At 41.6% G+C, this 26,350-nt stretch overlaps 3 protein-coding genes, 2 long non-coding RNA genes and 5 other non-coding genes across 11 annotated transcripts in view; 7 read left to right on the top strand and 3 right to left on the bottom strand.

Annotated features, from left to right (window-relative positions):
* The window catches only part of LOC139417941 (DEAD (Asp-Glu-Ala-Asp) box polypeptide 46), a 22,559-nt gene extending 21,765 nt beyond the window's left edge, over positions 1–794 (bottom strand). Inside the window, exons 1-2 of the mRNA XM_071166947.1 lie at positions 663–794; positions 1–39 (exon numbers count right to left, since the gene is read on the bottom strand). The exon at positions 1–39 is cut by the window's left edge and continues 153 nt beyond it. Of these exons, the coding sequence (XP_071023048.1) occupies positions 1–39; positions 663–679 (56 nt within the window). The 5' untranslated portion in view covers positions 680–794. The remainder of the gene's footprint in view (positions 40–662) is intronic.
* Positions 795–1,044: 250 nt separating this feature from the next.
* On the bottom strand, positions 1,045–5,406 carry LOC139417944 (calcium modulating ligand). The gene is made up of 4 exons (XM_071166953.1): positions 5,103–5,406; positions 2,821–3,287; positions 2,598–2,663; positions 1,045–2,467 (listed from the first exon to the last, which is right to left on the bottom strand). Exons 1-4 carry the CDS (start codon positions 5,239–5,241, stop codon positions 2,267–2,269), a joined length of 873 nt encoding a protein of 290 aa, XP_071023054.1. The 5' UTR covers positions 5,242–5,406; the 3' UTR covers positions 1,045–2,266.
* A 2,551-nt stretch (positions 5,407–7,957) lies between these two features.
* LOC139417946 (uncharacterized) lies at positions 7,958–11,283 on the top strand. 2 transcript variants are annotated; one of them, XR_011635261.1, is made up of 5 exons: positions 7,958–8,195; positions 10,289–10,370; positions 10,665–10,706; positions 10,966–11,015; positions 11,236–11,283. It is a non-coding gene; the product is annotated as an uncharacterized lncRNA (long non-coding RNA). The 2 variants fall into 2 exon arrangements; XR_011635260.1 differs by lacking the exon at positions 7,958–8,195 and adding an exon at positions 9,500–9,760.
* LOC139419845 (small nucleolar RNA SNORD49) lies at positions 10,506–10,572 on the top strand. The gene has a single exon (XR_011635457.1). It is a non-coding gene; the product is annotated as a small nucleolar RNA SNORD49 (small nucleolar RNA).
* Positions 10,777–10,851, top strand: LOC139419856 (small nucleolar RNA SNORD65). Its single transcript, XR_011635466.1, has one exon. It is a non-coding gene; the product is annotated as a small nucleolar RNA SNORD65 (small nucleolar RNA).
* Positions 11,085–11,160, top strand: LOC139419857 (small nucleolar RNA SNORD65). Its single transcript, XR_011635467.1, has one exon. It is a non-coding gene; the product is annotated as a small nucleolar RNA SNORD65 (small nucleolar RNA).
* Positions 11,284–11,510: 227 nt separating the features above from the next.
* LOC139419858 (small nucleolar RNA SNORD65) lies at positions 11,511–11,588 on the top strand. The gene has a single exon (XR_011635468.1). It is a non-coding gene; the product is annotated as a small nucleolar RNA SNORD65 (small nucleolar RNA).
* Positions 11,589–11,688: 100 nt separating this feature from the next.
* On the top strand, positions 11,689–12,767 carry LOC139417947 (uncharacterized). Its single transcript, XR_011635262.1, has 3 exons — positions 11,689–11,709; positions 11,947–12,003; positions 12,524–12,767. It is a non-coding gene; the product is annotated as an uncharacterized lncRNA (long non-coding RNA).
* Positions 11,787–11,862, top strand: LOC139419855 (small nucleolar RNA SNORD65). The gene has a single exon (XR_011635465.1). It is a non-coding gene; the product is annotated as a small nucleolar RNA SNORD65 (small nucleolar RNA).
* A 3,994-nt stretch (positions 12,768–16,761) lies between the features above and the next one.
* On the bottom strand, positions 16,762–25,440 carry LOC139417940 (uncharacterized). The gene is made up of 3 exons (XM_071166946.1): positions 25,000–25,440; positions 22,513–22,617; positions 16,762–21,302 (listed from the first exon to the last, which is right to left on the bottom strand). The coding sequence occupies exons 2-3, from the start codon at positions 22,604–22,606 to the stop codon at positions 17,581–17,583; spliced, it is 3,816 nt and encodes a 1,271-aa protein (XP_071023047.1). The 5' UTR covers positions 22,607–22,617; positions 25,000–25,440; the 3' UTR covers positions 16,762–17,580.
* Positions 25,441–26,350: the final 910 nt, after the last annotated feature.

Here is a 26,350-nt window from a genome sequence, read left to right as displayed (position 1 = left end):
CCGGACCGACCCCTCGATGCCGACCGTTTCCTGTAATGCCTAACAAACATTGACAAAAATGATTTAAAACACTTCAATCACTTAACTAAAACAACTGACATAAAAATATATATATGTGAGTTAAAAACGTCGTTAGTGCGAGAGAGTAATGCCGCGTTCGGAACAACTGGGGATTCTGAAATGTACGAGTTCATTACGTTCAAGAAAACTGGGAACTCGGAGGGAAAAAAGCAAGCTCGGCCTGGGAAAATCGTTTCGAACAGTCATCCAATTCAGAATTGCAAGTCGGAAACTCGGCCATCTCTGCACAGATCTTTGGCCTCCGACTTTCCCGACCTGAAGATCACGAACGTCATGATTTGACCCCCCCGAGTTCCTAGTTGTCTAGAAAGCACCATATACAACTGCACCGCACATGGCCAATGTGTTTTAAATAATTGTGTAGTTTGTGAATGCATTATCAAGTATTTTTACTTTGCCTATTAGGCTAACTAGCCAGCTAGCTAGATATCTATCACATTCACTGGTCTGTAAACGTTAGCTAGCTTGTTAGCTAGCGCGTTGGATCAACGTTGCACACTTGATAGCTAGCTCGGCTTTTTTTAATCCTTCAAAACAGACAATAAATAATAATACAAGAGACCTGTAAACTCCTCACTTACCTTGACTCGCGCCCCATGTTTACGTTGAGTCCACAAAGAGATTAAATATCAATGTTTTATTGTTAAACTTTGTGCATTTGTTTTCATGCGTGATCACGTTAGCTGTTTCCTGGAACGTAATCAAAAAGTGACGGTTCTTCTTAGATTGCGTAGCTACATTGGATGTGTCCGCCTCTAGTGGTGGGATGATTATTTTAACGTCATTATTGTAGAAATATTGTTACTAAGAAGTATAAAAAAAATATATATATATTAGCATTTACTCTCCTAGTGCATAAACACATCATAATACATAGTTGACATAAACCCAAATGTACAAGGTCACTGCCTACATCTAGGAGTTTAATGACTGAACAAAAAAAATCAACCAGAAACAATGGTGAAATGTTCCAAGGTTTTATTTGTTTAACACAGCATATTCATTACAGTATGTTGTTTAGCAGAACTTAAATACCACTATAAGATGCAACATTTCCATCTCTTTATCTTTGTGTTTGATATTGATTTCAATATTTCACATACAATAAATAAAGCGTGAATAAAGCATTTACCTTATACAAAATTATAATTTTCAAAATTATGAAAATGAATCAAGCCGTTCTGACAAACAAGAACACACCAATGAAGTCACGAAAAAAAAAAAGTCTCACACCAACTAAAATAATTAATTTGGATGCCATGTAGGATATGGGGAGGCAGGTAGCCTAGTGGTTAGAGCGTTGGACTAGTAACCGAAAGGTTGCTAGATCGAATCCCCGAGTTGACAAGGCAGTTACACCCACTGTTCCTAGACCGTCATTGAAAATAAGAGTTTGTTCTCAACTGACTTGCCTTGTTAAATACATTTTTTTGTTTAATTAACAGATGATGTAGCATGCCACAGGAAGATTGTATTAGTGAGGCTGGGATAACTAGGAGAGCAATACATGACATTTCCACAAATCAGACTTATTCAGCACAGATAATAAACAAGCTTATAAGACCCCACCGCCCGACACTGAATAGCAGTGACAAAACACACTTTCCAAAAAGACAATCCTAAGCAATTGTTCTCCCTAGTCCAGATGACACAATTGACCTCTTTTAATAAGAGCTTGCACAGATAAAGTAAACCATGTCTTTAAAGCATAAAAGGGTGCAAAAACAAAAACACTGGAAGACAAGTGCTTCTCCTGTCTTCCATACGAGATAGATTAATTCACTTGAAACAAACAAAATGGCAAAGTAACTGAACCACTTATGTAAACACTGTAGGGAGCTACTTAAACAGTAACTTAAAAGCAGCTCCAATTGACAAGATTTATATGTAAGATGTTTAAATATACAACAGATAGGTGCAGTGACGTGTTGTTTTACTGGATAGTAAGAGGGCCAGAACACAAATGCATGTTATGTTACCTTGTTCAACCAGTAAGTTCTGTCTTCCTCTCTTATCCACCTGCAGACCCTGCACCTCGAACACCCTCCCCTATGGGGTGTACTGACTCAAGATGGGACATGGTTGGGAGGTAGGGTGAAGGATCACTATCAGGGGTCATGCCCTCCTCTGTCACCCAGAGAGGGGGTGACATTTACAGCGCCATAGCACGGCGACCTCCAGTCCATCAGGGAGTATCAGTCTCTTCTGAACTAAGCAACAGCAGGATCTCGTGACTGAGGATGAAGGTGAAGAAGTAGACACAGAGGTCGGCGAAGACGTCAGCCATCTTCCTGTAGGTGTCCATGAAGCGGTTGATGACCTCAGCGGGGATTCCAGACAGCAGGAGGGCGGCGGTCAGCACTGTGGTCTGCATCTTCTTCTCAACCTGGTGGAAAGTTATTACACGTTTATGTATGTATAATAATACTGCACAGGATATGACCACATACATCTGACCCATTTGTTATAGCTCTGCTCCATTCACCACATAGTAACGGTGTAATTGTATCTCAAACCTTTGGAAAATACTTGTACAACCCCATGTAGGCCAGTTCGAGGGTGAGAAATGGTGCGAATATGGACTGCAAAATAAAAGAGTACAACCTAGTTAGTGAAATGCTACAGGTCTACTCTCATAACACAATCAGTGCAGCCGAATCGAAGACAGAATAGGTCAGTGGTATTGAACAAATTCAAAAACCTCAAGGGAAGATAAAACACTTTTTTGATCCGACTCACCAGATACTTGCAGACAAAACCTCTGACAAAGATGGCGAGGAGGACACTGCCGACAAGCCTGAAGAGCCTGAAGGAGTCCAACTCTTCTGGGTCTGACCCGGCTGCATCCTGGGCTTGATTCTCATTGGCGAGTTGGCCTCGGAGCTTCATGGCGTCATCAAAGCGGGATAAATACTTCTGAAACCCTCTGCGTGGGGATTCGGAATGGCTGGGCTCATCAGCTGCCAGCTGGGCCTCTCCCCGTGGCCTTTGTCGGACCCCTGGAGTCACATCCTTGTCTACACCCAGCACCTCGCTGCTGTCTGGCAGGGGAGAGCCTTTCCTCTCTGGAAGATCGCTGTGGGGGTGGATGCTGCCTACTGCCTCTGGGAGGAATGGAGACAGTCTTGGGGATGAGGATGCTGACCACGGCTTGTTCCTGTCCAAGTCCAGGTGGAACCTAGGCTCTGTGACACGACTTGACGCTCCTGTATGAGACGGCATTGTCAGTTTAACGGATTAGGCTAACTAGACTTCTCTGTGAAGTGAGATACAAACATAGAGATTCTATATATGGATATACACAGTACCAGAATATTTTTCAAGAGTTTCTTTATTTTTACTATTTTCTACATTGCAGAAATAGTGAAGACATCAAAACTTTGAAATAACACATGGAATCATGTAATAACCCCCCCAAAAAAGTGTTAAATCAAATTATATTTTAGATGATTTTAGATTCTTCAAAGTAGCCACCCTTTGCCTTGATGACAGCTTTACACACTCTTGGCATTCTCTCAACCAGCTTCACCTGGAATGCTTTTCCAACAGTCTTGAAGGAGTTCCCACATATGCTGAGCACTTGTTGGATGCTTTTCCGTCACTCTGTGGTCCAACTCATCCCAAACCATCTCAATTGGGTTGAGGTCGGGTGATTGTGGAGGCCAGGTCATCTGATGCAGCATTCCCCTTCTTGATCAAATAGCCCTTACACAGCTTGGAGGTGTGTTGGGTCATTGTCCTGTTGGAAAAACAAATGATAGTCCCACTAAGTGCAAACCAGATGGAATGGCGTATCGCTTCAGAATGCTGTGGTAGCCATGCTGGTTAAGTGTGCCTTGAATTCTAAATAAATCAGTGTCACCAGCAAAGCACCCCCACACCATCACACCTCCTCCTCCATGCTTCACGGTGGGAACCACACATGCAGAGATCATCATTCACCTACTCTGTTCTCACAAAAGACACAGCGGATGGAAGCAAAAATCTCAAAATATGGACTCATCAGACCAAAGGACAGATTTCCACCGGGCTAATGTCCATTGCTCATTTTTCTTGGCCCAAGCAAGTCTCTTCTTGTTATTGGTGTCCTTTAGTAGTGGTTTCTTTGCAGCAATTCCACCATGAAGACCTGATTCACGCCGTCTCGTCTGTTGAGATGTGTCTGTTACTTGAACTGTTTAAAGCATTTATTTGGGCTGCAATCTGAGGTGCAGTTAACTCTATTGAACTTATCCTCTGCAGCAGAGGTAACTCTGGGTCTCTCTTTTCTGTGGCGGTCCTCATGAGAGACAGTTTCATCATAGCGCTTGATGGGTTTTGCGACTTCACAAATGTTCCACATTAGGTGACCTTCATGTCTTAAAGTAATGATGGGGACTGTCGATTCGCGTTGCTTGTTTGAGCTGTTCTTGCCATAATATGCACTTGATCACCCCTACCATGTCTCAACACAACTGATTGGCTGAAACGCATTAAGGAAATCAATTCCTCAAATTAACCATGAAGCTGCTTGAGTGTGTGCAAAGCTCTCAAGACAAAGGGTGGCTACTTTAAAGAAATCCAAAATATATTTGAGATTCTTCAACACTTTTTGGTTACTACACGATTCCATGTGTTATTTCATCATTTTGATGTCTTCACTATTATTCTACAATGTAGAAAATAGTAAAATTATGAAAAACGCTTGAATGAGTAGGTGTCCAAACTTTTGACTGATACTAATATATATATAAATGCACATTTATATTAGTAAGCTTTTTTATATATTACAGAAGGGCACTGAATTGTCATGACTACAGTACATTCCACACTGACGCAAGGTTTCTCTTCAACTCACTGCACCATTATGGTCCCTAGCTAGCTCAGTAAGTGTGTACTGTGTACTAACATTTAGATGGTAACAAGCTACCGTTAGTTGCCAGTTTCGATGGTAGAGCTGCAAGCTAATAAACTAACAGGCAATGCAATCTGCTTGTCTGATCAGCCAGCAAACCATTTACTATCAGTTAGATTTTCCTTACCGTTCTTTTCAGCTTCAGCTTTGGTGAAACCCACGATTCTGTTCATTCGGTCTTCGGAATTCATTAGCAATTTTCGCCTCCGAATTTCTGCTCTTCTTTGTGCAGCAGAAAGACTAATTTTCTCTTCGGGGGCGTCCATAGTTTTAGAAATAATATGATTATTTGATATATAAGACACACTATTTTCTGATCTGTGTAACCGTGCACACAAATCCTTAGATTATTACAACAGAGAACAGCGAACACTAAGTGGGACACGTCATTATGGGCCCTATTGTCTGTGTAAGTGCGCACGTTGATGATCTCATTCCGCGTTCACGTCCTACCGGAAACTCAGAATATCCGAGTACAAATGAATTTAAGTGATTTGCTTAGAGATTCTTCTTTTTCTTTTTGGTGTGAATTTCCGGTTTATGTATTTCTGCCTTTCGCAGGTCGGAGTGTGGATTGCACATTTTGGTCACAAGAATGTGAAACATTTGAATTGCACCACCATCTAACCCTGCACCAAAACACAACAGGAGGCTGCTGAGGGGAGAACGGCTCATAATAATGTCCGGAACGGAGCAAATGGAATGGGATCAAACATCTGGAAACCATGTTTGATGTATTGGTAACCATTACACTATTTCCAATCCAGTCATTACCACAAGCCCATTCTCCCCAATTAAGGTGTCACCAACCTCCTGTGGAGCCTCCACTATATCCCCCCAAAAAACAACCACCCATCCGACTACTTTGGGCCTAAATGATCCTTCACCAGGCCGTCGGACTGGGAGGATGGAACCCCTTCTTTCAAAACTCCCTGTAGATCATCTGCACTAAAATGTCACACCTCAATGTTTCTCTGCTGCTTCAACTACCTCATCTATCTTCTGTGCTTTCCGCTCCATCAGTGCAGTGCAGTTGATCACCATGGCTACAAACGCAAGAAATCCAACCTTACTAAAACTCATCCCTTCTGGCTCTCCCTCTCTTCAAGCCTACTCACCAGTTGAATCCCTCACCCTTTGGCTATCCTCTACGGTCCTTAATGCTTCAGCATAATGAAACCTTCTTCCCCACTCAAACTCTGTAAATCTCCACTTGTCTCTCTCGTACAGGGCACTTCGGATCTCCAGCTGCATGTGTGCCCTCCACAGTTTACACAAAGTGCTTTCCCAACCCCATCTTCACACTGCCCTCTGACTATGCCCTCCTGATCTCCTGAGAACAAACCAAGTGGAGTTACTTTTTGGACTCCCGAGTGGCGCAGCAGTCTAAGGCACTGCATATCAGTGCTCAAAAGCATCACTACAGACCCTTGTTCAATTCCAGGCTGTATTCCAACCGGCTGTGATTGGGCGTCCCATAGGGCGGTGCACAATTGGCCCAGTGTCATCCATATTAGAGTTTGGCCAGGATAGACTGTCATTGTAAATCAGAATTAGTCCTTAATTGACTTGCCCAGTTAAAAGAATAGCAGGTAAAAACTCTATATTAACGAGGGCCGGACTGTTCGAATGTTCATTGAAAAAAAAGTGAACCTAATTGAACCTACTGAAAACCTAACAAATATAATCAAGGCACCATCAGTAGACTATATTTTCTATTTTAGCAAAAGTGGGCTAAATTTACTTCAAAGAAAAAACAATAATAGCAATTTTCTATCATCCACTCAACTGAAATATTTTTAAAATATAATTGGATTGAAAGTAACATGCAGTGAAAACAAATATTAAATTTTAACTTTTAAACTTGAACTGAGTAAAAACTCTAAATATGTGATTGCACAGTAATGTTCACAGGAAATCCTCAGAATTGAGTGGAGGTGTTCAGCAGTAAGTCGACTTCTGTGTGATGTTTTGTTAACGTTTGAGCAGCCTGGATGCGCAGCTGGGGCATTGTGCCGGGGAGGAAACGGGCGAACTCCGCAGCACCCACTGCCGCATATTTTGCCCTCAAACAACCTGCTTTTTTGTGCTTCAAAGTCAGCAAATCGGCGTCGAAAGTCAGCGGCAAGCATACCTATTTTATCAGCCAACTGTGTGCTCGGGAACGCACTGGTAGAGAGCTTCTCTTTCATGGTCTGGCAGCTGGGAAAGTGGCTCAAATTTTCTTTCCGCATCTGCGTCTCCCACAGAGTCAGTTTGGTTTTAAATGCCTTCACTGTACTGTACATATCAGAGATGACACGATCCCGACCCTGCAGCTGCAAGTTTATTGCATTCAGATGACTCGTAATGTCACACAGAAAAGCCATTTCACACAGAAACATTTCGTCTCGGAGTTGTGTTGTGTCTTTCCCTTTGCTGTCCAAGAACAGACAAATCTCCTCACGAAGCTCGAAACATCTTTGAAGCACCTTTCCCTGGCTTAGCCATCGCACCTCTGTGTGATAAGGCAAATCACCATGCTCCGTTTCTAACTCCGTCAGAAATGCCTTGAACTGGCGGTGATTCAAACCTTTGGCTCTGATAAAGTTAACTGTGCGCGTGATGATGCTCATTACATGCTCCATTTTCAAGGCTTTACCGCACAACGCTTCCTGGTGTATGATACAATGATAAGCTGTCAGCTCACCTGTCGCGTTTTCCTCTTGCATCTTTTCAGTCCGCTCCTGTGTCCACACATCGCAGGTGCTCCGTCGGTTGTCAAACCCACGAGTTTTTCCCAAGGCAGCTCCATCTCATTTATATCAAAGCTCAACAAGGACAGGGTATTCTGCATCTCACGAAATGTTGGTCATCACAAACACCAGTAATATTATTTTTATCACTTAACGTCACCCCAATGATCATTATTTTGAGCGACGCCCTGCTCCGGAGAGCAAAGCACGACACAGGTTGACCCCCGGAACACGTGATGCGGAGCACCTGCTGCCTCTGGACGGACGATGCGCAAAATAAATCAATACAATTCCATTTCCCGAGACTTTGACAAATGTAACAGTTCCCAGTTTGTTCATCACCCAGATTCATACAACATATGTGTCGGCCAAAAAAACATGGATCCACTTTCTGCAAAAAAATCTCACTCCTAACGGTCCATAATCATTTCTGGTTTGTTCATCGGGGCAAAGCTAGGAAGTCTCCACCACACCCGTTGCCACAGGTAAGGTCGACCTCATCTTGGTCAGGCTCAACTTCAGAGCAATCATTACTACCGTCTGACTCCACCTCGAGATCCTTACGGTTCTCAAGAGAGTAAGTAAAAGTAACTCCACTTGGTTTGTACTCAGGAGATGTCCTCGTGTCATCGCACTCCCTACCTTCCTCCCCACCCTACCCTACAGACTCCCTACCTTCCTCCCCTACAGACTAGAGGAGCTTACTATTAGTCGAATCTGGTACTTTCAAGTGGGAAACTCGGAACTCATGTTTCTTCAACGAACTTCCAAGTCAGAAATGTCCGAGTTTCGATGAGCACATGAACGTGTCATCACCCTTTCAATATAATGCCCAGAGACCAAATGGTGCGTTCTCGACTCAACCTAGCTCGGAATTCGGGAATCTCCAACCTCCGAATTCAGTGCGTTCAAAACAATTGGGAACTAATAAAAAACGATTTCTGACTGGAAAAATGAGTTTTGAACGGTCATCCAATTTGGAATTACTAGTCGTAAACTCGGGCGTCATGCCGCTTTCAAAACAACTGGGAACTCTGGATAAAATTGCTCCTTTTGTAATGACCACCCAGAAACAGTTTTGCATCTTTTTTGGCATTGTATGCATGTAAGAAAACTATGGCAAGACATCAGTAGGTTTATAATTGAACACATTTATGAAGATTTTACACTATTGTGGAGAGATGTACTGTTTGGATTCTTTACATACAATAGAAATAAGCGGAATCATTTTTATGTAATTCATTTCATTATTCTTTTGCCCAAATTTCATATACACAAATGTAAATTTACAAACAGAAAACCACATTTTCGTACCCTACAAAAATATATGGAACTGTATTTTAAGACGGTTAAATGCTATACTAACAAAAAAGCTGTTAGAATTTTAAGTATATGCATGTCCCTTAAGGTCCTTGTGTAATTGTAATGTGATATTGTACCCCCTAGCTCAATTGTCTATTGTTTGTAATCTATGTATGCATGTGCTTTATGTATTGATTTGTTATTACAAAAAAAAAAAAAAAAAACTCTGGATAAAATTAGCTCGGACTGGGAAAAATCCTTTTGAATGGTCATCCAACTCGGAATTCCAAGTCGGAACTCTTTCTACGTCGTGATTTGACCTCGTTTTTTTTCCGAGTTCCCAGTTGTCTTGAAAGCGCCATCGTCATAGAACTCCGACTTCTTTGACATGAAGGTCACTGACGTCCGGATCCTAAGATTTTTTTTTCCCCATTCTGAGCTCGTTTTTTCCGAATCCCCAATTCGCTTGAATGCACCAAAAGTGTATATAGCGCAAAAGACTGCCAGCCACAGCCATTCGATTAGTCTTGTGATCGACCTGAAGACGCCTTTCTCAATGTCGAAGTTATGTCTTAGAAATGCTTCATTGGTGTTTAACGTTAGTTATTGGTACACTGCTGCCACTTGAGTCTTGCAATGCTCCTGGAACTGGTCATTAACTTCAAGTAGCTAGCTTGGTAGTTGTGGAGGGTTGGGCCTTGCAGAACCATGCACGTGGGGAACTGAAGAAACGTAAACCATTCCAGGGGTAAGTTTGTTTGGCGCGGATGTTACTGAATTAACTGCTAATGCATAACTAACGTGGTCGATTTTTGACAATTTATGGATGTGATCTAGTAAGACGAAGATTCCTAAACTGTTAGCCATCTGATCCACGAACACGGAAAACCAGTTTACGCAATGGAAATTAGCGTGGGTAACTGTAGCTGATTAAACTCAACTCCGCGCTTTATGATTGAGCTAAGGGATGACTAGTGTTGACGAACTGGCGCTGCTCATACGTTACATAACATGGAAGTTAACTACTGATTTCAGTACCCATAGAATATCCAGAAATTACAGACATGTTTGTAATTGCGGCCTGTTCTTTGGGCGCTGAAGTCGGTTTTTTTTTTTTGTAAACGTCACTGTTGTGACGTCGGAGCTCCAGTCCGCCCATAGTTGCAGCTCAACTCCATCTTAAATCGAGACGTTTAGTTGGCTAAGTTAGCTAGTCCACACATTGTTGAAATGCAAGTCCTGTTAGTCCTCATGCATTAACCAAATTGTACATCAGTTCTAGATTCGGGAGCCCACTCCTTCTGGACCTGGCCAGGGCGCTGTGAACTGGCGCATACACCATTGACTGCACATGGCTGGTAAATTCAACTGGCTATTGAGGCCTGATTAGTAATGTCTAGTTGGGTATTCAATGGCAAATTGTTTATAATTTGAAACAAATTGGTGTCTAGTCCTCTGATCAATTATTTTGAATAGGCACCATGGCCACAGCTGGCAGTGATGAAAGCTTGAATAGGAAGAGTTTGATGCAACAACTGATGATTTCAACTACTTCTGAGCAACAGCTGTGTTGAGAGAACTTCAGCCATGTTCAGGAGATAATTGTTTTCATATCGATTCTCATAAACCCCCCTGTGATTTGTTTTGAACAGGAGTGATACCGCCCCAATGAGTTGATGACTAGAAGACTCAAGGTAAGACGACCACACCCATTTCACCTAGACTTCACTTTGACATTTTATTGTTGGTATCTGTCTAGTCTCGTTGTGATGAATACTAAACTGAAAATAGCTGGAATTACCGTCAGATTGTACAGTGGTGATATTCGGTTTTCTGAACCTGACCTGGCAGTTACTTTAATATCTACTTTAGGTTCTTCCCCACTCTTGAGCTGCTTCTGAATAGCTGATAGTATTCATATTCTCATAACCCTTGTGATTGTGTTTTTAACAGGTGTTAAACCACCCCAATGGGTTGATGGCAAGTAGACTTATCCTGGTAAGGTAAGCCTATCACGCTGGCGAAAGCCAACACCTCACCTGTCCCATTCTCAGGATAGCTGTAATTTTGTGTTGTGATGAATACTAAAACTGAAAACAGCTGGAATTACCGTCAGATTGTACAGTGGTGATATTCGGTTTTCTGAACATTCCGACTCGAAAAATTGGAACTTGCCTATATAACCTTATCACATATTGTAATCTTAGATTCTCTACTTTTCAGGTGGTGTCCCTTTGAATAATATCCCTGCAAGTTCTCCCTGGACTGGACATGTGGACGGTAAGGACATTCACTCTGGGCTCAAGCTGCCTTAGCTTGGTCACCTGTGTTTATGCTATTTTTTTATTTAACTAGGCAAGTCAGTTAAGAACAAATTCTTATTTTCAATGACAGCGGGTTAAACTGCCTGTTCAGGGCCAGAACGACATTGTCAGCTCGGGGATTTGAACTTGCAACCTTTCGGCTACTAGTCCAACGCTCTAACCACTAGGCTACCCTTATGATGAGTACTAAAGTGAAAATAGCTGGAATTACCTGCAGATCGTTTAGTGGTGACATTTGTTTTGTTTTTTACGTTTGAGCGTCTTTTAATTTGACAACTCTTAGGTTTCTTTTGACTAATTATTTATTAATTTGCCATCTTCCTCGTCTGTTCGGTTGCCCCTTGCTGATTCTCAGCTCCCATCTATACTTCAGGTGAGTAGTCACTTTCACAATCTGTGAAACCCTATTCTATATCTATGCTGTGTGTTTCTCTATGGGTTCTGGTGTGGTAATGATGACGACTAAACTGAAAACAGCTGGAATTACCGTCAGATTGTTTAGTGGTGATAATTCGGTTTTCTGAACACATCAAGTGGCAGTTATTGACTTGACTGGAGTTCAGTGTATTAAAATGGGAATTAACTCTTAACAATACTCATACATTTTCAGATTCTCTTCCATGTGGCCGTAGTTTCCAAGATGGCCGACGCTTCCTTTCTTCCTCTGGTAACTTACCACAGAACTGCCACTAGAGGCCAGTGTTAAGATCAACAATTGATCTTACACATTTATCCTGAGGGCACAATTTCTGCAGCAGCCCTGACTTTAAATGTTATAATAAATACTATGGATAATAAAATGATCAGCACAATAGTTTATTGATCTCTCCAAAGCCTTAGATATTGTTGATCATTCCTTATTGCATGGACTCCTCTAATGGGTTGGGTGAAGCAGCATTTAACTGGTTCCATAGGTACCTGATAGGACTTAATGTATTACTGCTGATGGTCTACGATCTCACTGCAGTTCCTCACGGTTTTGTTTTTATGACTGTTTAATTCTACAGACATGATGGTAAAATAATAGTACAGACCCTGCTTGTGGAGGGTTGTTTTTAGACTTGTCTTTGATTTTCATTGAAATGTTTGTTCTGTATGGTAGGAAATTATATAATATAGGATTATATATTTTTGATACATTGAATGTTAAACTGTTATACCTTTTTTTTTCTTACCTCCTGTTTCAGGAAGTGATCAACTGGAAGGAATTGTGTTGTGTGGTAGCCCATATGGGACTCACCTGGGACATGGATACCTGAAGACCTGAAGGCTCAACATTGTTAATAAATATCATGAGCAGTGGTTTCCTTTGTCTTTTCCGTGTGTGTGTTCTGCTGCGTTTATTTGAGGTTTTGCTGAGTAATGGTGTTTGTCTGTGACCTATAGAAAAGACGGTCATTCTTTTTAATTTCAATAAATTGGTTTTAACCATGGTCTTTGTTTATCTGCAGTTAACTTGTGCATGAATGTGAAATAATCCTGTGATTTATATGTCCGGTAAGCAATGAATTTATCAACATGAGTGCAGGAGTTGGCTCAGAATGCTATTTCCCATGCTGCTGAATAACATTGCACGGCCCTGGTCCGCAAAGGACCCCGGTATAGGATTGTACAAATCGACAGTTTTGAAGTCAAATGGCAAATTGTTCACCTCGCAGCAGAATGAGGGGATCTTACCTTTTTTTAATTTAACTAGGCAAGTCAGTTAAGAACAAATTCTTATTTTCAATGACGGCCTAGGAAGTGGGTTAACTGCCCTGTTCGGGGGCAGAACGAGAGATTTGTACCTTGTCAGCTCGGGGATTTGAACTTGCAACCTTTCAGTTACTAGTCCAACACTAACCACTAGGCTACCCTGCCGCATGGAAGAGGATTAGCATTAAACAGAGCCGAGTGCTGAGCTGTAGAAACAGGGTGACCAATGATGTGAGATTCCAGCTAAACCTGCCAAAGTTCATCAGGACCTACCAGTATACCAAAATCTTTTCCACTGTCAAGGAGGCTCAAGACTTCTTTGAGGAAAAACATCAAGCCCAGCAGACAAGGGGACGAGCTGACAGCTCTGGGATTGGCTCAATATTCAGGTATGGTATCCATGCACGAACACAACTAAGCCTATGGTTATGATGCTTCCCTCCATAGGATGCTCCACAGTAGCCACAGCCCTTGCAGAGCAAAGGGAACCACTACTTCAAGGTCTCAGAGCAAATTATGTCACCGATTGAAACACTGTTTGTTTCGTACACCACCGCTAACTAAGCTAGCGTTTCACATCCGTTACATCGGCACTGCTGAAATTGGATTACCTCTTCAGGATCGGTGTCCCACCCATGGGACGGTTGAGCTAACGTGCACTAATGTGATTAGCAAGACGTAATGAACAAGATAATTTCCCGGGACATAGACATGTCTTATATGGACAGAAAGCTTAAACTCTTAATCTAACTGCACTGTCCAATTTACAGTAGCTATTACAGTGACCACATACCATGCTATTGTTTGAGAGTGCACAGTTATGTACTTAAATATATATATTGACCACCTTGAGTGGTTTTGCAAAGGCACATTTGGGCAAACCTGATACATTTTGAACATAAATACAATGGTTCATTGGATCAGTTTAAAACGTTGCTCATACACTGCTGCCATCTAGTGGCCAAAATCTAAATTGCGCCTATAGTCCTAAATCAGATAATGGCCTTTCTCTTGCATTCCAAAGATACAAAATAAGACAAACGCATGTTTGTTTCATTACCTTTTACCAGATCTAATGTGTTATTCTCCTACATTAATATCACATTTCCACAAACTTCCAAGTGTTTCCTTTCAAATTATACCAAGAATATGCATATCCTTGCTTCAGGTCCTGAGCTACAGGCAGTTAGATTTGGGTATGTCATTTTAGGCAAAAATTGAAAAGAAGGGCCCGATCCTTAAGAGGTTTTAAGTATTCAGACCCTTTGCCATGAGACTCGATATTGATAATTCTTGAGATGTTTCTACAACTTGATTGGAGTCCACCTGTGGAAAATTCAATTGATTGGACATGATTTGGAAAGGCGCACACACCTGTCTATATAAGGTCCTACAGTTGACAGTGCGTGTCAGAGCAAACACCAAGCCATGAGGTTGACGGAATTGTCCGTAAAGCTCAGAGACAGGATTGTGTCGAGGCACATATCTGGGGGAGGGTAACCAAAAAATGGTTGCATCATTGAAGGTCCACTAGAACACAATGGCCTCCATTCTTAAATGGAAGACGTTTGGAACCACCAAGACTCTTCTTAGAGCTTGCCGCCCAGCAAAACTGAGCAATCAGGGGAGAAGGGCATTGGTCAGAGAGGTTACCAAGAACCAGATGGTCACTCTGACAGCGCACTGGAGTTCCTCTGTAGAGATGGTTGTCCGTCTGGAAGATTCTCCCATCTCTGCAGCACTCCACCAATCAGGCCTTTATGGTTAAAGGGGCAGACGGAAGCCACTCCTCAGTAAAATACAAATACAATCTCCCACTTGGAGATTGCCAAAAGGGCACCTAAAGACTCTCAGACCATGAGAAACAAGATTCTCTGGTCTGTAGGAAACCAATATTGAATTCTTTGGCCTGAACAAGTTCTTATTTTCAATGACGGCCTAGGAACAGTGGGTTAACTACCTTGTTCAGGGGCAGAACGACAGATTTGTACCTTGTCAGCTCTGGGATTCGAACTCGCAACCTTTCAGTTACTAGTCCAACGCTCTAACCACTAGGCTACCCTAATCCAAAACCAATTGCTACACAATTGCGCACAATCGACTCTGTGTCCAATACAACTTTAACTCATTATCTTGACTCGTTCTCTTTTCATTCTAACGTGACCCTGCTGTAAATCAAGCAGACAGATGATTGATCTAATATGGACCACGGCACAATGGTCTTCATCGGATTAACGAAGGAGACAACAAAACATTGTGGACATTGCTCGCAAACAATATTTTCCCCACACTTTGGCTGTTGCATCGAGTGCTGTATCACAACGGCTGTTTGTCACTTGATTGTCATTCAGAAAATACATTTGATGTGTAAAAATTTGTGTGCCCATGAAAATTATACTCACACCATAACATAAGGAAACCCTAAATGTTAATAACCTCTCTTGGGTAGGGGGCAGTATTTAGAAGTTTGGATGACAAACGTGCCCAAAGTAAACTGCCTGTTATTCAGGCCCAGTATTGGATAGAAAACACTCCAAAGTTTCCAAAACTGTTAAAATAATGTCTGTGGGTATAACAGAACTGATATGGCAGGCGAAAACCTGAGGAAAATCCATCCAGGAAGTGGGATATTTTTGATGTGGGTACTTTTCTATTGAACGCCTATACAGTATGTATTTGGATAGGACCCAAATTGCAGTTCCTATGGCTTCCACTAGATGTCAACAGTCTTTAGACATTGTTTCAGGCTTGTATTCTGAAAAACGAGGAAGAATGAGAACATTTTTTTAGTGGACTCTAAATTAACCAGATCTGTTTTGAGCGCGTGACCGATTGCGTGCCGTTCGTTGTTTTCCTTTTCTATTGAAGACGCTATTGTCCGGATGAAATATGATCAATTATTTAGACAATAGACAACCTGAGGATTAATTATGAACATCGTTTGACATGTTTCGACGAACTTTACAGGTACCATTAGCATGTTTTCGTCTGCATGTCGTGACCGCCTTAGAGCCAGTGGATTACTGAACAAAACGCGCCAACAAAACTGAGTTTTTGGGACATAAAGAGGGACTTTATCGAACAAAAAGAGCATTTATTGTGTAACATGGACTCTTGTGACTGCAAACATATGAAGATCATCAAAGGTAAGTGATTAATTTTATCGCTATTTCTGACTTTTGTAATTTCTTTACTTGGTTGTAAAATGTTTGTATGCTTTTGTACGCTGGGCGCTGTCCTCAGATAATAGCATGGTATGCTTTCGCCGTAAAGCCTTTTTGAAATCTGACACAGCGGCTGGATTAACAAGAAGTTCATCTTTAAACCGATGTATAACACTTATATATTTTATGAATGTTTATTATGAGTATTTCTGTATTTTGAATTTGGCGCTCTGCAATTTGAAAACTATATTCACACCGTAACATAAGGAAACACTAAATGTTAAGTAAGCCTAGTTATGGTGCATTTCCAAACTCTCCATACAAAGAACTGTCGGAGCAACATCCAGGATTCTTACCGGGATCAAGTTCAATGTCTCATTTAACTGATTATTTTTGTATTTTTGCAACCTCCCGGTTACTAGTCCAACGCTCTAACCACTAGCATTGACAAATGCTTAATATATGATAGAACAACAAACACGGCCATGAATGTAGTGTTTTATGTCACATGATTTTGGACAAATTTGTCAAGACACCAACAATGAGAAAGGGTTAAACAGAGTTGGTTAAATTAACTTGTGAATTTTATTGAATGTTCCTTATATCAATTAATTATCAACAGCTGTATCTGTAAATTGTCCACCGCAGGAAATCCTCACTGGTACTCTAGCTTATAGAATGACCCTTAGGCAATGTCAGAGGTGTTGTAGCTGTCAGTTGTCCACCGCAGGAAATCCTCACTGGTACTCTAGCTTATAGAATGACCCTTAGGCAATGTCAGAGGTGTTACTGCTGTTGTAGCTGTCAAATCAGCAAGCGTTTCCCAGCGTTACACTGATCTCATTAGTAGAAATCTCATGAAACCGGTTGACAAGGTTGAACATAGGAATGTGTGTTGTAATACACAGTACACCTCCATTAGGATCATATCAATTCTTACTCCTTATTTTAAGTTATTTTCTTCTTGTTTGAGTGTCTATATAGCATTTAATGATGTTCAATGTGTCATTATTTCTATATAGTCTACACTTGCTAGTTCTGAACTTCTAGCACCGGTAGGATGGGTGTGGCTTTGTGACAATGACCACAAGAAAAGCCACTAAGGGATTTGATGCAGTTACACCTCTCACATTGCCTGAACAAAGACAATGATTTTCTATAGAGTTCTGATTTAATCTAGGACCTAATTTTTGTTCAGTTACCTTGGGGTGGACAAATTAACATAAGGCTTTACACGAGGCTAAGAGTTTTAATACAAATCCAATGAACCCCACATCTCAGTTGGATGTAGCCAACAAACGCAAACGTTCCGACTACGTTGGGAAGCTTAATGTTCAAAATGGAGACAAAATTTTGTTTCCAGATAATGTTATCACATCCCCGGCTTATGTTGGAACCTCCTGCCCTCTATCCTCTTTATCCTTTAAGAATGATCTCTCATTTGGGAGTAAATCTTCTCCTTTTGCAATCTTGTCCAGAATCTCAGACTCTTCCTTTATTTTCTTCAACCCAACGATCCGATCCTCGAAGCCTGGCTTGTGTTCGTCCTCCTCTGTGCGAATGAGCATCTCAATGTACTCCATAGTGGAGAGAGAGCTTGGTTTCAGGGCAACATCATTAAGTCTCTTGAGACAGTCAGAAGACTGCGTGATCAAATTCATCAGCGCGTCATGGATCATGTGAAATTCATCCTCAAGCTTATCCAGCATCTCCTTGGTTTCCATAGATTTGCCCCACGCCTTCATGAAGTTGTCCTTCAGTTCTTGGATAGTCTTTTTCTCAGTCTTTGTTTCGTAAGTCAACAAGACTTGTTCCCTGTCGTGGTCATTAGAAGAGCATTTTTCTGGACATATGGTGCAGTTGCCATCATCATCCATCACGGCACAACTTTTGATGTCATCCTCATTTGGGAGGAAGCAGCAGGTGTGACATGTGAAATTGCATATCTTGCAGTTTGTCGCAAAGTCCTGGGCTAATTTGCTTCTCTTGACCTGCAACACATTTACCTCGGTCTCAAAATGTTTGTTCTGTTTCATGTTCTCGTCCTCGTTCTCCAGACACTGTTTGAAGCTTTTGATCTCGCTTAGCTTTGACAGACCTGCTGTGATCTGAGGGGTCAGGCATGTCATGGTCTTCTCCAGAAGCTCACGTTCTTCCAGAACTTTCTTTGTCAGGGTCAGATCTTTACTCTCAATGCTTTCCAGTGCTTGGAAAAATTTCTTTATCTCCTTGAAAGTTGACCTCCATTGCTCTGGACACTGGGCCTTATGATCATCATCAAAATCATCATCTTCAGAGCTGCTCGCCATCTCCTTTAAGAACAGAAATGAACTGTTGAATTTGAAATGGGTTGGTAGCCCCTTCTTGTCTTTCTTACAGGGAAGATTTGCAGCTTTGATGGCCTCTAGCACCGGTATGTGCTTCCCATCAACAAATGTCACAAGCATCAGGATGTTTTCAGCAACATCCTTTCCAAAGATGGACAGGATGGAATCAAAGATGTATCTCTGGGAAGGACTGAGACGAACAAGTGGTGCCTGCACTACAAAGCAGACTGCATCAATGTGATTAATCCCTAAAGGGTTACACAAGAAATCCTTCACCTTTTGGGTGACCAATTTATCATGAGCCATTCCTCTGGTGTCTCCGAACCCTGGTGTGTCAATGATGGTCAGAGAATAAGGAATCTGAAAGCCTGGCTGGTTGTAGAGCTCGTATGATGTCACAACCACAGTCTGGCTCTCAGCCTGTGACCTATTGGTCACCTCATTGATGAGCTTAAAGCGGTAACAATCTTCCCACTTTACCCCAAGAATGTAGTTTATCATGACATTGACCAGAGTTGTTTTTCCTGAACCTGTGGCCCCCAGAAGCAATATCACCGTGTTATTCCGTTGCTCAACTTTCCTCCCAAATGTGTACTGGTTAAAACTGTCACTTACACCATACTTCTGTTCCAGATTCAGCAAGTGGATTGAGGGGTTGCCCTTTTCCACCTTCTTGGATTTTTTGAGGAATTCCTCACTTTTTGCTCCGGTTGATTTGCTCGTCTTCGGTTGGGGATCAGAGACCCTAAGGGTAGTCAGGACAGTCTCAGGACTGGGTAGACTGTTCCCTGCTTTGCCACAGTTAGCAGAGACTCTGATGCTGTATGCAGTGTCAGCCTCTAGTCCTTCCAGTATACCCTCTCTAGTGGTGGTTTTGATGGTGTGCCACATCTGATTGTTTATAGTCTTTACACTCTTTCTGTATTCAACCACATAACCAATGACGTCAACATCATCTCCCACCATGGTAGGAATGTCCCAATTCACTCGGATACTTCCCGATTCTATCCTCTTCTCTGTGGGGGGTCCAGGAGGGCTACATGGGCAGGTCCTGACGTATTCTGTCCAGTCACTGCAGAGGCTCACACCAGGTATACACACGGCCTTGCAGCTAAAGCGGTACTTTTTGTAAGGGTCCAAACGACTCATGGTGACCTGGTTAGTTGTAGCACCCAATTTGACCTCGATCCACTCAGAGTCAGCCAGCTCAGCCTGGTACAAAACCTGGTACGACTCCACAGAGGTAACACCAAGGTTGGGAGGGTTGACTTGCAAGTGGACACAGTCATGCCCCAGACTCTTGATGGTGGGAACACTTGGCTTTGACGGCAGCTCAAACTGTGGATTCAAAAGTGTCCCTCTTTCATAGACATGGATGGAGGATGCGGTGAGGAGTTTGTTTGGAATTGATGCAATGCAGAATGCAAGATTTTCTCTGTCTTTGTTAGACTCTATGAAGTCTAGGAACAGATTTATGGTTTGCCTGGTCAGGGTCGTTACCTCACCCGAGCGAAACCACTTTTCTGCCGCAGTCTTCCTGGCTGCGTTGGGGTTGTAAGGTGTCAGTGAAAAATCACTCTTAGATTCTTCCAGCAAGTAGTTCTCCAAGACTACCAGATACTCTTCTTTCTCCTTCAAAAAGGATAATGCAAAACACACTACATAATCATTAGCTTGATCAAGCACTATTCCATCCAATTCACTGCTTGAGTACACAACTTGTACCTCTTTCATTATGTCAAGGTAAGAGCTGACAACATTCATCTCTCTCTCTCTGTCGTCCAGGTACGTGATCATGAGGTCATTCTGGAATGGAGATCGTTCTTTGATGTTGAGCATTTTGATCAGCTCTTCCTCCTCCATTCCTCCTCCTCTTATGTTGGGAAGAACCTTGCAGAGACCTTTCTGGAACACCTGCTTGTACTCTGAGCACAAGTCCCTGAATGTGTTGAGCTTGGCTTTGAGTTCAGGGAACTTGATAGCCATGTCTTCCTTCATTATGTCCTGGCATTGTACATCAGTATTGTCCAGTCCGTCCAAGATTCGCTGTGTGCGACGCACCTGGCTAACACTGATCTGCCTGACTAGCTGGGCAGCTGCAGAGTCCAGGTTCTTGAGAGGATAGAGCCAGACAGTCATGGGCACAGCATTTTCTCCGTTCTTCCCTAGCAGACGTGGCAGGCCAGCATACACCTTGATGGCATCTTCAAATGTGACAGGGTTGTTTTCTAGTGCAAAATCACCATGGAAGGTGCAGTTGAATTTATTGGCCTCTCTCTTCTCTTCCTCACTCATCTTCAAATTTCCCTGCCCTTCTATTGTAGTGAGAGGGATCTTTTTTATTGTGCACAGCAGGTTTCCCTGGATGTCCTGGTGGTTTTCTCCTGAGGAAACCTCTTGGTCAAAAACGAAGAAGGCCTGGGCTCCGTAGTGCAGGGCAGTCACCACATGGGTTGCAGAGCCCTCTTGGAAGACATTACAGTGTTTCACATTTCCTGCCCCCAGGTGGTCCATGGTCAACTGCTCAAAGTGAGTGGTGGCACGATACTGCAGAGAAACCCTAGACTGACGCTTTGAGGTCTTTTTGTCATGTAGGAATTCAGCAGAACCCTTCACACTGACTAAGCCACCAAGAAAACTGGCCTCAAGAGATGCAGACACATTCAAAGCTTCTGACTTGGCTTCACTTGAGTCTGAAGAAATGATTTTGAATTCAGTGTTCGGTTGTGGACAGACATTGATGTGTTTCTGCAGCATCTCAGAATCCCAGAGAGTGATACCTGCAGTTTAAAGAGAAGGACCAAAGAATGTTTATTGTGAAATTATACTCCAACGTGTACATGTGTTAATATTTCTATATGTAAACATGGTTTCCTTCAAATAACTAATTAAAGGTACATATTTAACTCAAAGTAAATATTCTAAGTGTCAACCCGTAGTTAGAAAATCGACACCCTCAGAAGTAAAGAATGCTCTGTAGCACCATTTGAACCAGTCTGGAAATGGGTTCTATCTGGAGCTTCTTTCAGGTCAAATAGAACCTTTGTTCCAAATAAAGAGTGCCATTTGGAATCAGAAAAGGTTATCCAGAACATTCCCCTACAGAGACAAATGGTGCCACATACAATCGTTAAGAAAGTGCCATCTTTGCCATTGACAGCATTACTACAATATGAACACTTCAAAAACAACCTGCATGCCATCACTATTTTGTCCCAAGTGCATCCTCTAACTTTTCTTACTCTGTGGTAACCATAGAGATGCACCAGAAAACTAATCTCTCTCTGCAATGGCTGATTCTGTGACAGCACCACAGAGGACTTAAGTGCCCAAAAGCCTGTTTTAGCATGGGCAGCTCCATTCAGGACTTTCACCATTTTGAAGTGGTCAACAGGGAGATACTTCCTTTGGGTTAAGGAAGGATTACATAATTCAATCTGGGTCCTCAGGAGGGATCAGACAGAATATAATCGCTGCCACCTGGTGAGGTTAGCATAGGGCTAACGTATGCCATGTTATCTGATGGGACAAGCTACAATTTAGCGTTCTGTCACATGCAAGTAAATCAACTATTTTTATTAGCTGAGATGCATTTTGAGTTGGAGAAACTGTTTAAATGTAAATGGTGGCAATGTCCTCAACTTCTATGAGTGTATTAGCAGTTAGTAAATAAACTGAAAAGGTGCAGACCACCACCTACTGTGTGGAGTGTTACAGTATAGTTTGAACAGGTATAAAGCCAAGGTTGGTGATTTACTGACATCTGCAGTTATGGAATGTCTGTTCAGAAGTGCAATTCATTGGCTGACCCCTCCTGCTGATTCTTCCTAAATCCATAAAAACTACTTTAAAATAGTGAAAGCCCTCAATTGTGTTCCCTGTGCTGGAACAGTGTGCCCTCTATCCAACTCAATGGTGGAAACACTGTCAATTAATTTAAAATGATGCATACTGATTACCTCCAAACCAAAGAGGAATATTTTCCTGTACCTGGAATGAGGACATCTCTACGACAGTCATACAGCATCCCCAGCTGGAAGGGTCGGCCTAGAGCGGCTAGCTCGATGGTCTCCAAGTCAGACATGACTCAGTGTTCTGAAAACATATCAGTACTGGGGTTACTTCAGCAGCCCCGGTATTAGAACCTTTCAACAGATCATTTTGCTGTTAACAAAATTACTTGTTTTTTTTGCTCATTGCCTAGGCAATGCAGTGTGTGTAAAAATCACTGATACAGTATGTTATGGAAACATTTGAGTCACTCACATTTTTGTCCCCCAGTCTTCCGTTGGATTGTTTATTTTAATGAAGGTAATAAAATAATAACAATACTGCATTGCGCTAGTGATGTGTGGTTATGGAAACTGAGACTGAAATGTAAAAAAATGTAATAATACCATCAAAAGGGTCGGGGCTGAACCAAAAACATCCAGGGCTGAAGCCCCGGAAGCCCAGGCCTAATTACCCCACTGGCCAACATACTTCGTCTGGTCAAGGCACATTTTGTTTTTCTTATTTGTTGATAATCCAATGTGACAATTTACCAGACAAGAGTGCGAACATCTACAAGTGCACACTCTCTATTTAACGGTTTACAACTTCGTACTGAAATACGATATGATGATACAATGAATACAAACTATGTGCCCAAGACTTCCATCTTTCATTCGGTATGACATTTATACCATTGTGATGTATTGTGCCCAGTAAATGTCAAGACAGCGTGAAAAGTGTGACAACATACCTCGCTCTCCCCTACAACGGTAGAATGTTTCCTTATGGCGCTACAAGAGGTACAAGATCTACGGGGAATCATCCTTTAATGAATGTCTCTTTTCTCTCTCTGACCACATCTGATTGAACCAATATGTTCGATAGATTTATTGATCGTTTATAGGTGAATAAAGGTGGCTTCTGGAAGGCAGAATTTAAAGAGGAGTCTGATAATAATATGTGCCAATGTTGATTAACAACAGACTTGATGCCATTACGGCGATCACTGAACGTGAGTATATAGTTTACAGAAAACAGTTTCACATGTTCTTGTTGGATTTATTAAGTAACTGGCTTCTGGTCAAGCTTTTAACTTGTTTATGCGCTTTATCAAGCCAGGTATCGGCTATCCTCTCAAGTGGAAACGCTCTAGGAGAGAATTTGATTGTCTATCATATTCTTCCTCTGTGTCACAGATGCGATGCAGTCTATTAAGTTGGCTTACTGGTAAACCTCTTAGGGGGAGAGGGTGATAAAAAGTACCATATTTGGCAGCTAATTGTTATCTGTAGGTTTCCTGTAAACTGTACTACTAGATAGTACCTTCTTTGTAGCAAGTACATCTAAGAAATGTATAGAGTTGATGTTATTTACCATAGTTTAAGGAAATTGATTGTTATCTAGAGTTAAAGAATTAATTTAATTTCGGAACTCGTCCAGTTCATAAAGCAATCATTTATATAGCGGGTCCAATCTTTCACATGATCTTTGTAAATATTATTTTCCTAAATAAAAATAAAAATCCTAAATAAAAATACACGAAGAAAGGCCTCTGATTGGCAGATGAGCGCCAACCCTGATTAGAAGCACCTGTTGTGCATGTGTTCTTTACAGATGTTGTTTTGGATTCAATTTTTTTTGTACCTAAACACTAAAGAAGGCTGTAAAGCCAAAACGTATGTCTGCGCTATCCCCGATGCAGTGAAAATAACTAAAAACATCGAATAATCAAGTCCGCTTTATGCACAACTTGGAGTGCGAACCCATTAGACCCTTTGTTTGTCTGAATTCGGTGGATTTACGCACCAGCCAAGCATCTGGGAGAGCGCGATGTTTCACTTTCGTTCAGTAAATTATCCACATTATTAAAGCTACAGTCTGGGATTGGTTTTTGGACATTTAAATTAATGACGCAGTATAACCATCCATTTTTGAAGAATACAATTTATAAATACGTCACGAGCTTATTACCATTGTCTTACCACATTAGAACCCGAAATAAACGCTTATTTGTTTGTAAATGTATTGATTCAAAAGATGGTTAAAACTATAATGCAGATATCATGGACTGTCAGTCCTGGCATCTAGAGCACTTTAGAATTTGAGAGATTACATTTCCCTAACCCCATCCCTGAGTTGTGGACCACAATAACTGGAGGCACTGACAATGTTATTTCTCAAAGATCAATTAAAGTTAGAATCTACATTTGGTGAAACTGCGCCAGCGGCTTTGATATTGTTTCGGTGATGAAACGGAGGAGAGGAGCGTCAGGCAGTGGTATTTTCTTTACAATGATTTCCGTCCGATGGGGGGGAAAAACGGTGTTCTTTGTTTAAAGTATCTTTATTCGTTTTTGTAATATCCCAAACGGACGTGCCAGTTTCACCAAATACGGATTGTAGTTTTAATGATTGCCCAGTAAAGGTTTTGCTAAGTAACCATTTCAGCCTACAGTTGAAATTAAATAAGGGTTAGTAGCCTACCTTAAGTCAACGAAGCTTGCCGATGGATGTCAAACAGACAAAAATTCACAAGTAGATGTTCAAAATAGAAGAGCCAAGTATACAAAATAAATATGATATGTGTCTCTACCAAGATGTAGACCGGGTGTTACACACTGTTTTATAGACCAAATCACAGAGTTTCTAAACCCAGAGGCGCAACATCGCGAGACATCCAGGAACACTTCTGAAATAGTAAACAGAACATGCCGGGGTTTGAGATGTCAATGAGAGAAGTGAAAACATCTTCATTAGTTGTTAATTTTCTCGAAATCAAAAGACAAAACCTAGATTCGAGACAATTTCTTTAGTTGAACCTGTTATTACAGCAACCTCGTGAAAGTGATGAACTGACACGTTTTCATTTTCGTCAAAAACAAGTTTATATCGAAGCAGTGCCTTTGAGTTGACGGCCCGCACATGCGCAGTTCGGAGCGACAGACCATTAGATCCGATGACTTGCTTCTCTACGGATGAGCTCTGCTAGCCAATGTCGCCATGACATCGCCTACAACTGCTATCCGGGATTTCTATTGAAGAAGCAGTTTTACCCTATCTTCATACTGTCTTTGACCAAATCTCTCTTTCTTGTAAAACCACCCCAACACTCGTCTTGTAAATTACATGACTACAAGTCAGTCTCTGGCTGTTATACTGTATGTAACATTGGAGAAAGCTCATCCTAGTGGATACATACTGCTACAGTAGCCTACTGGTGGTCATTGAGTAGATCAGATTAATTGTATTTCTGCTTTGTATGCTACTTTGAGTACAGTACAACTCCAGTACAATGCCCATGCACTGATGGGTGAAGGTGAATATAAACTTTATTACATTGTCCTTACTGCGTAGTAAGTTTTGAATGACATTCATGTAGGTGCAGAATAACAATGTTTGTTGTTTTATTAAACGTTTCACCTGCACCTGCTTCTCGACTCACAGCGTCTTCGTTACAGCATCACTGGCAGGAATCAGCTAATTTGTCTGCGGTATTGAGTTGTCGCGCAGAGAGTGAATGGAAGAGATTGAAGACAACGAAGATGACAATAACAAGTAGTAACTCAAACACAAACTGTATAGCGTCAGGCTGTACGAATTGGCTCCAAGAACAATTCCTTGGTAAGCTAACATCGGCCTATCCAAGTGTCTTGTTTTGCGCACTTTGTACAAAATAATACAATGCAGTACTACAGGATATTTCTTAACGTAGCTCTTTATTAGCTAGCTATAACTGGCATGTTCACGTATCTCCAACTAGGATCAAAATGCCATGACCTAACCATTTTTGGTGGTCTTAACCAATCATAGCACAGTATGATATGGCGGTAAAAAT

This window comes from Oncorhynchus clarkii, chromosome 10 (assembly GCF_045791955.1).
Source record: "Oncorhynchus clarkii lewisi isolate Uvic-CL-2024 chromosome 10, UVic_Ocla_1.0, whole genome shotgun sequence".
Classification (NCBI taxonomy): domain Eukaryota; kingdom Metazoa; phylum Chordata; class Actinopteri; order Salmoniformes; family Salmonidae; genus Oncorhynchus; species Oncorhynchus clarkii.
The sequence above is the reverse complement of the archived record's forward strand: the minus strand, read 5'-3'. Positions and strand labels throughout refer to the sequence as shown.

What these genes read in the sequence shown, in the direction of transcription:
- LOC139417944 (XM_071166953.1), bottom strand. Translation starts at nt 5,241, where the DNA reads ATGGACGCCCCCGAAGAGAAAATTAGTCTTTCTGCTGCACAAAGAAGA. An exon ending in AGCTGAAGCTGAAAAGAACG is followed by an intron (nt 3,288 to 5,102) that starts GTAAGGAAAATC and finishes CGTCTCATACAG; the next exon opens with GAGCGTCAAGTCGTGTCACA. An exon ending in GTTTTGTCTGCAAGTATCTG is followed by an intron (nt 2,664 to 2,820) that starts GTGAGTCGGATC and finishes TTTATTTTGCAG; the next exon opens with TCCATATTCGCACCATTTCT.
- LOC139417940 (XM_071166946.1), bottom strand. Translation starts at nt 22,606, where the DNA reads ATGTCTGACTTGGAGACCATCGAGCTAGCCGCTCTAGGCCGACCCTTC. An exon ending in TAGAGATGTCCTCATTCCAG is followed by an intron (nt 21,303 to 22,512) that starts GTACAGGAAAAT and finishes TTTAAACTGCAG; the next exon opens with GTATCACTCTCTGGGATTCT.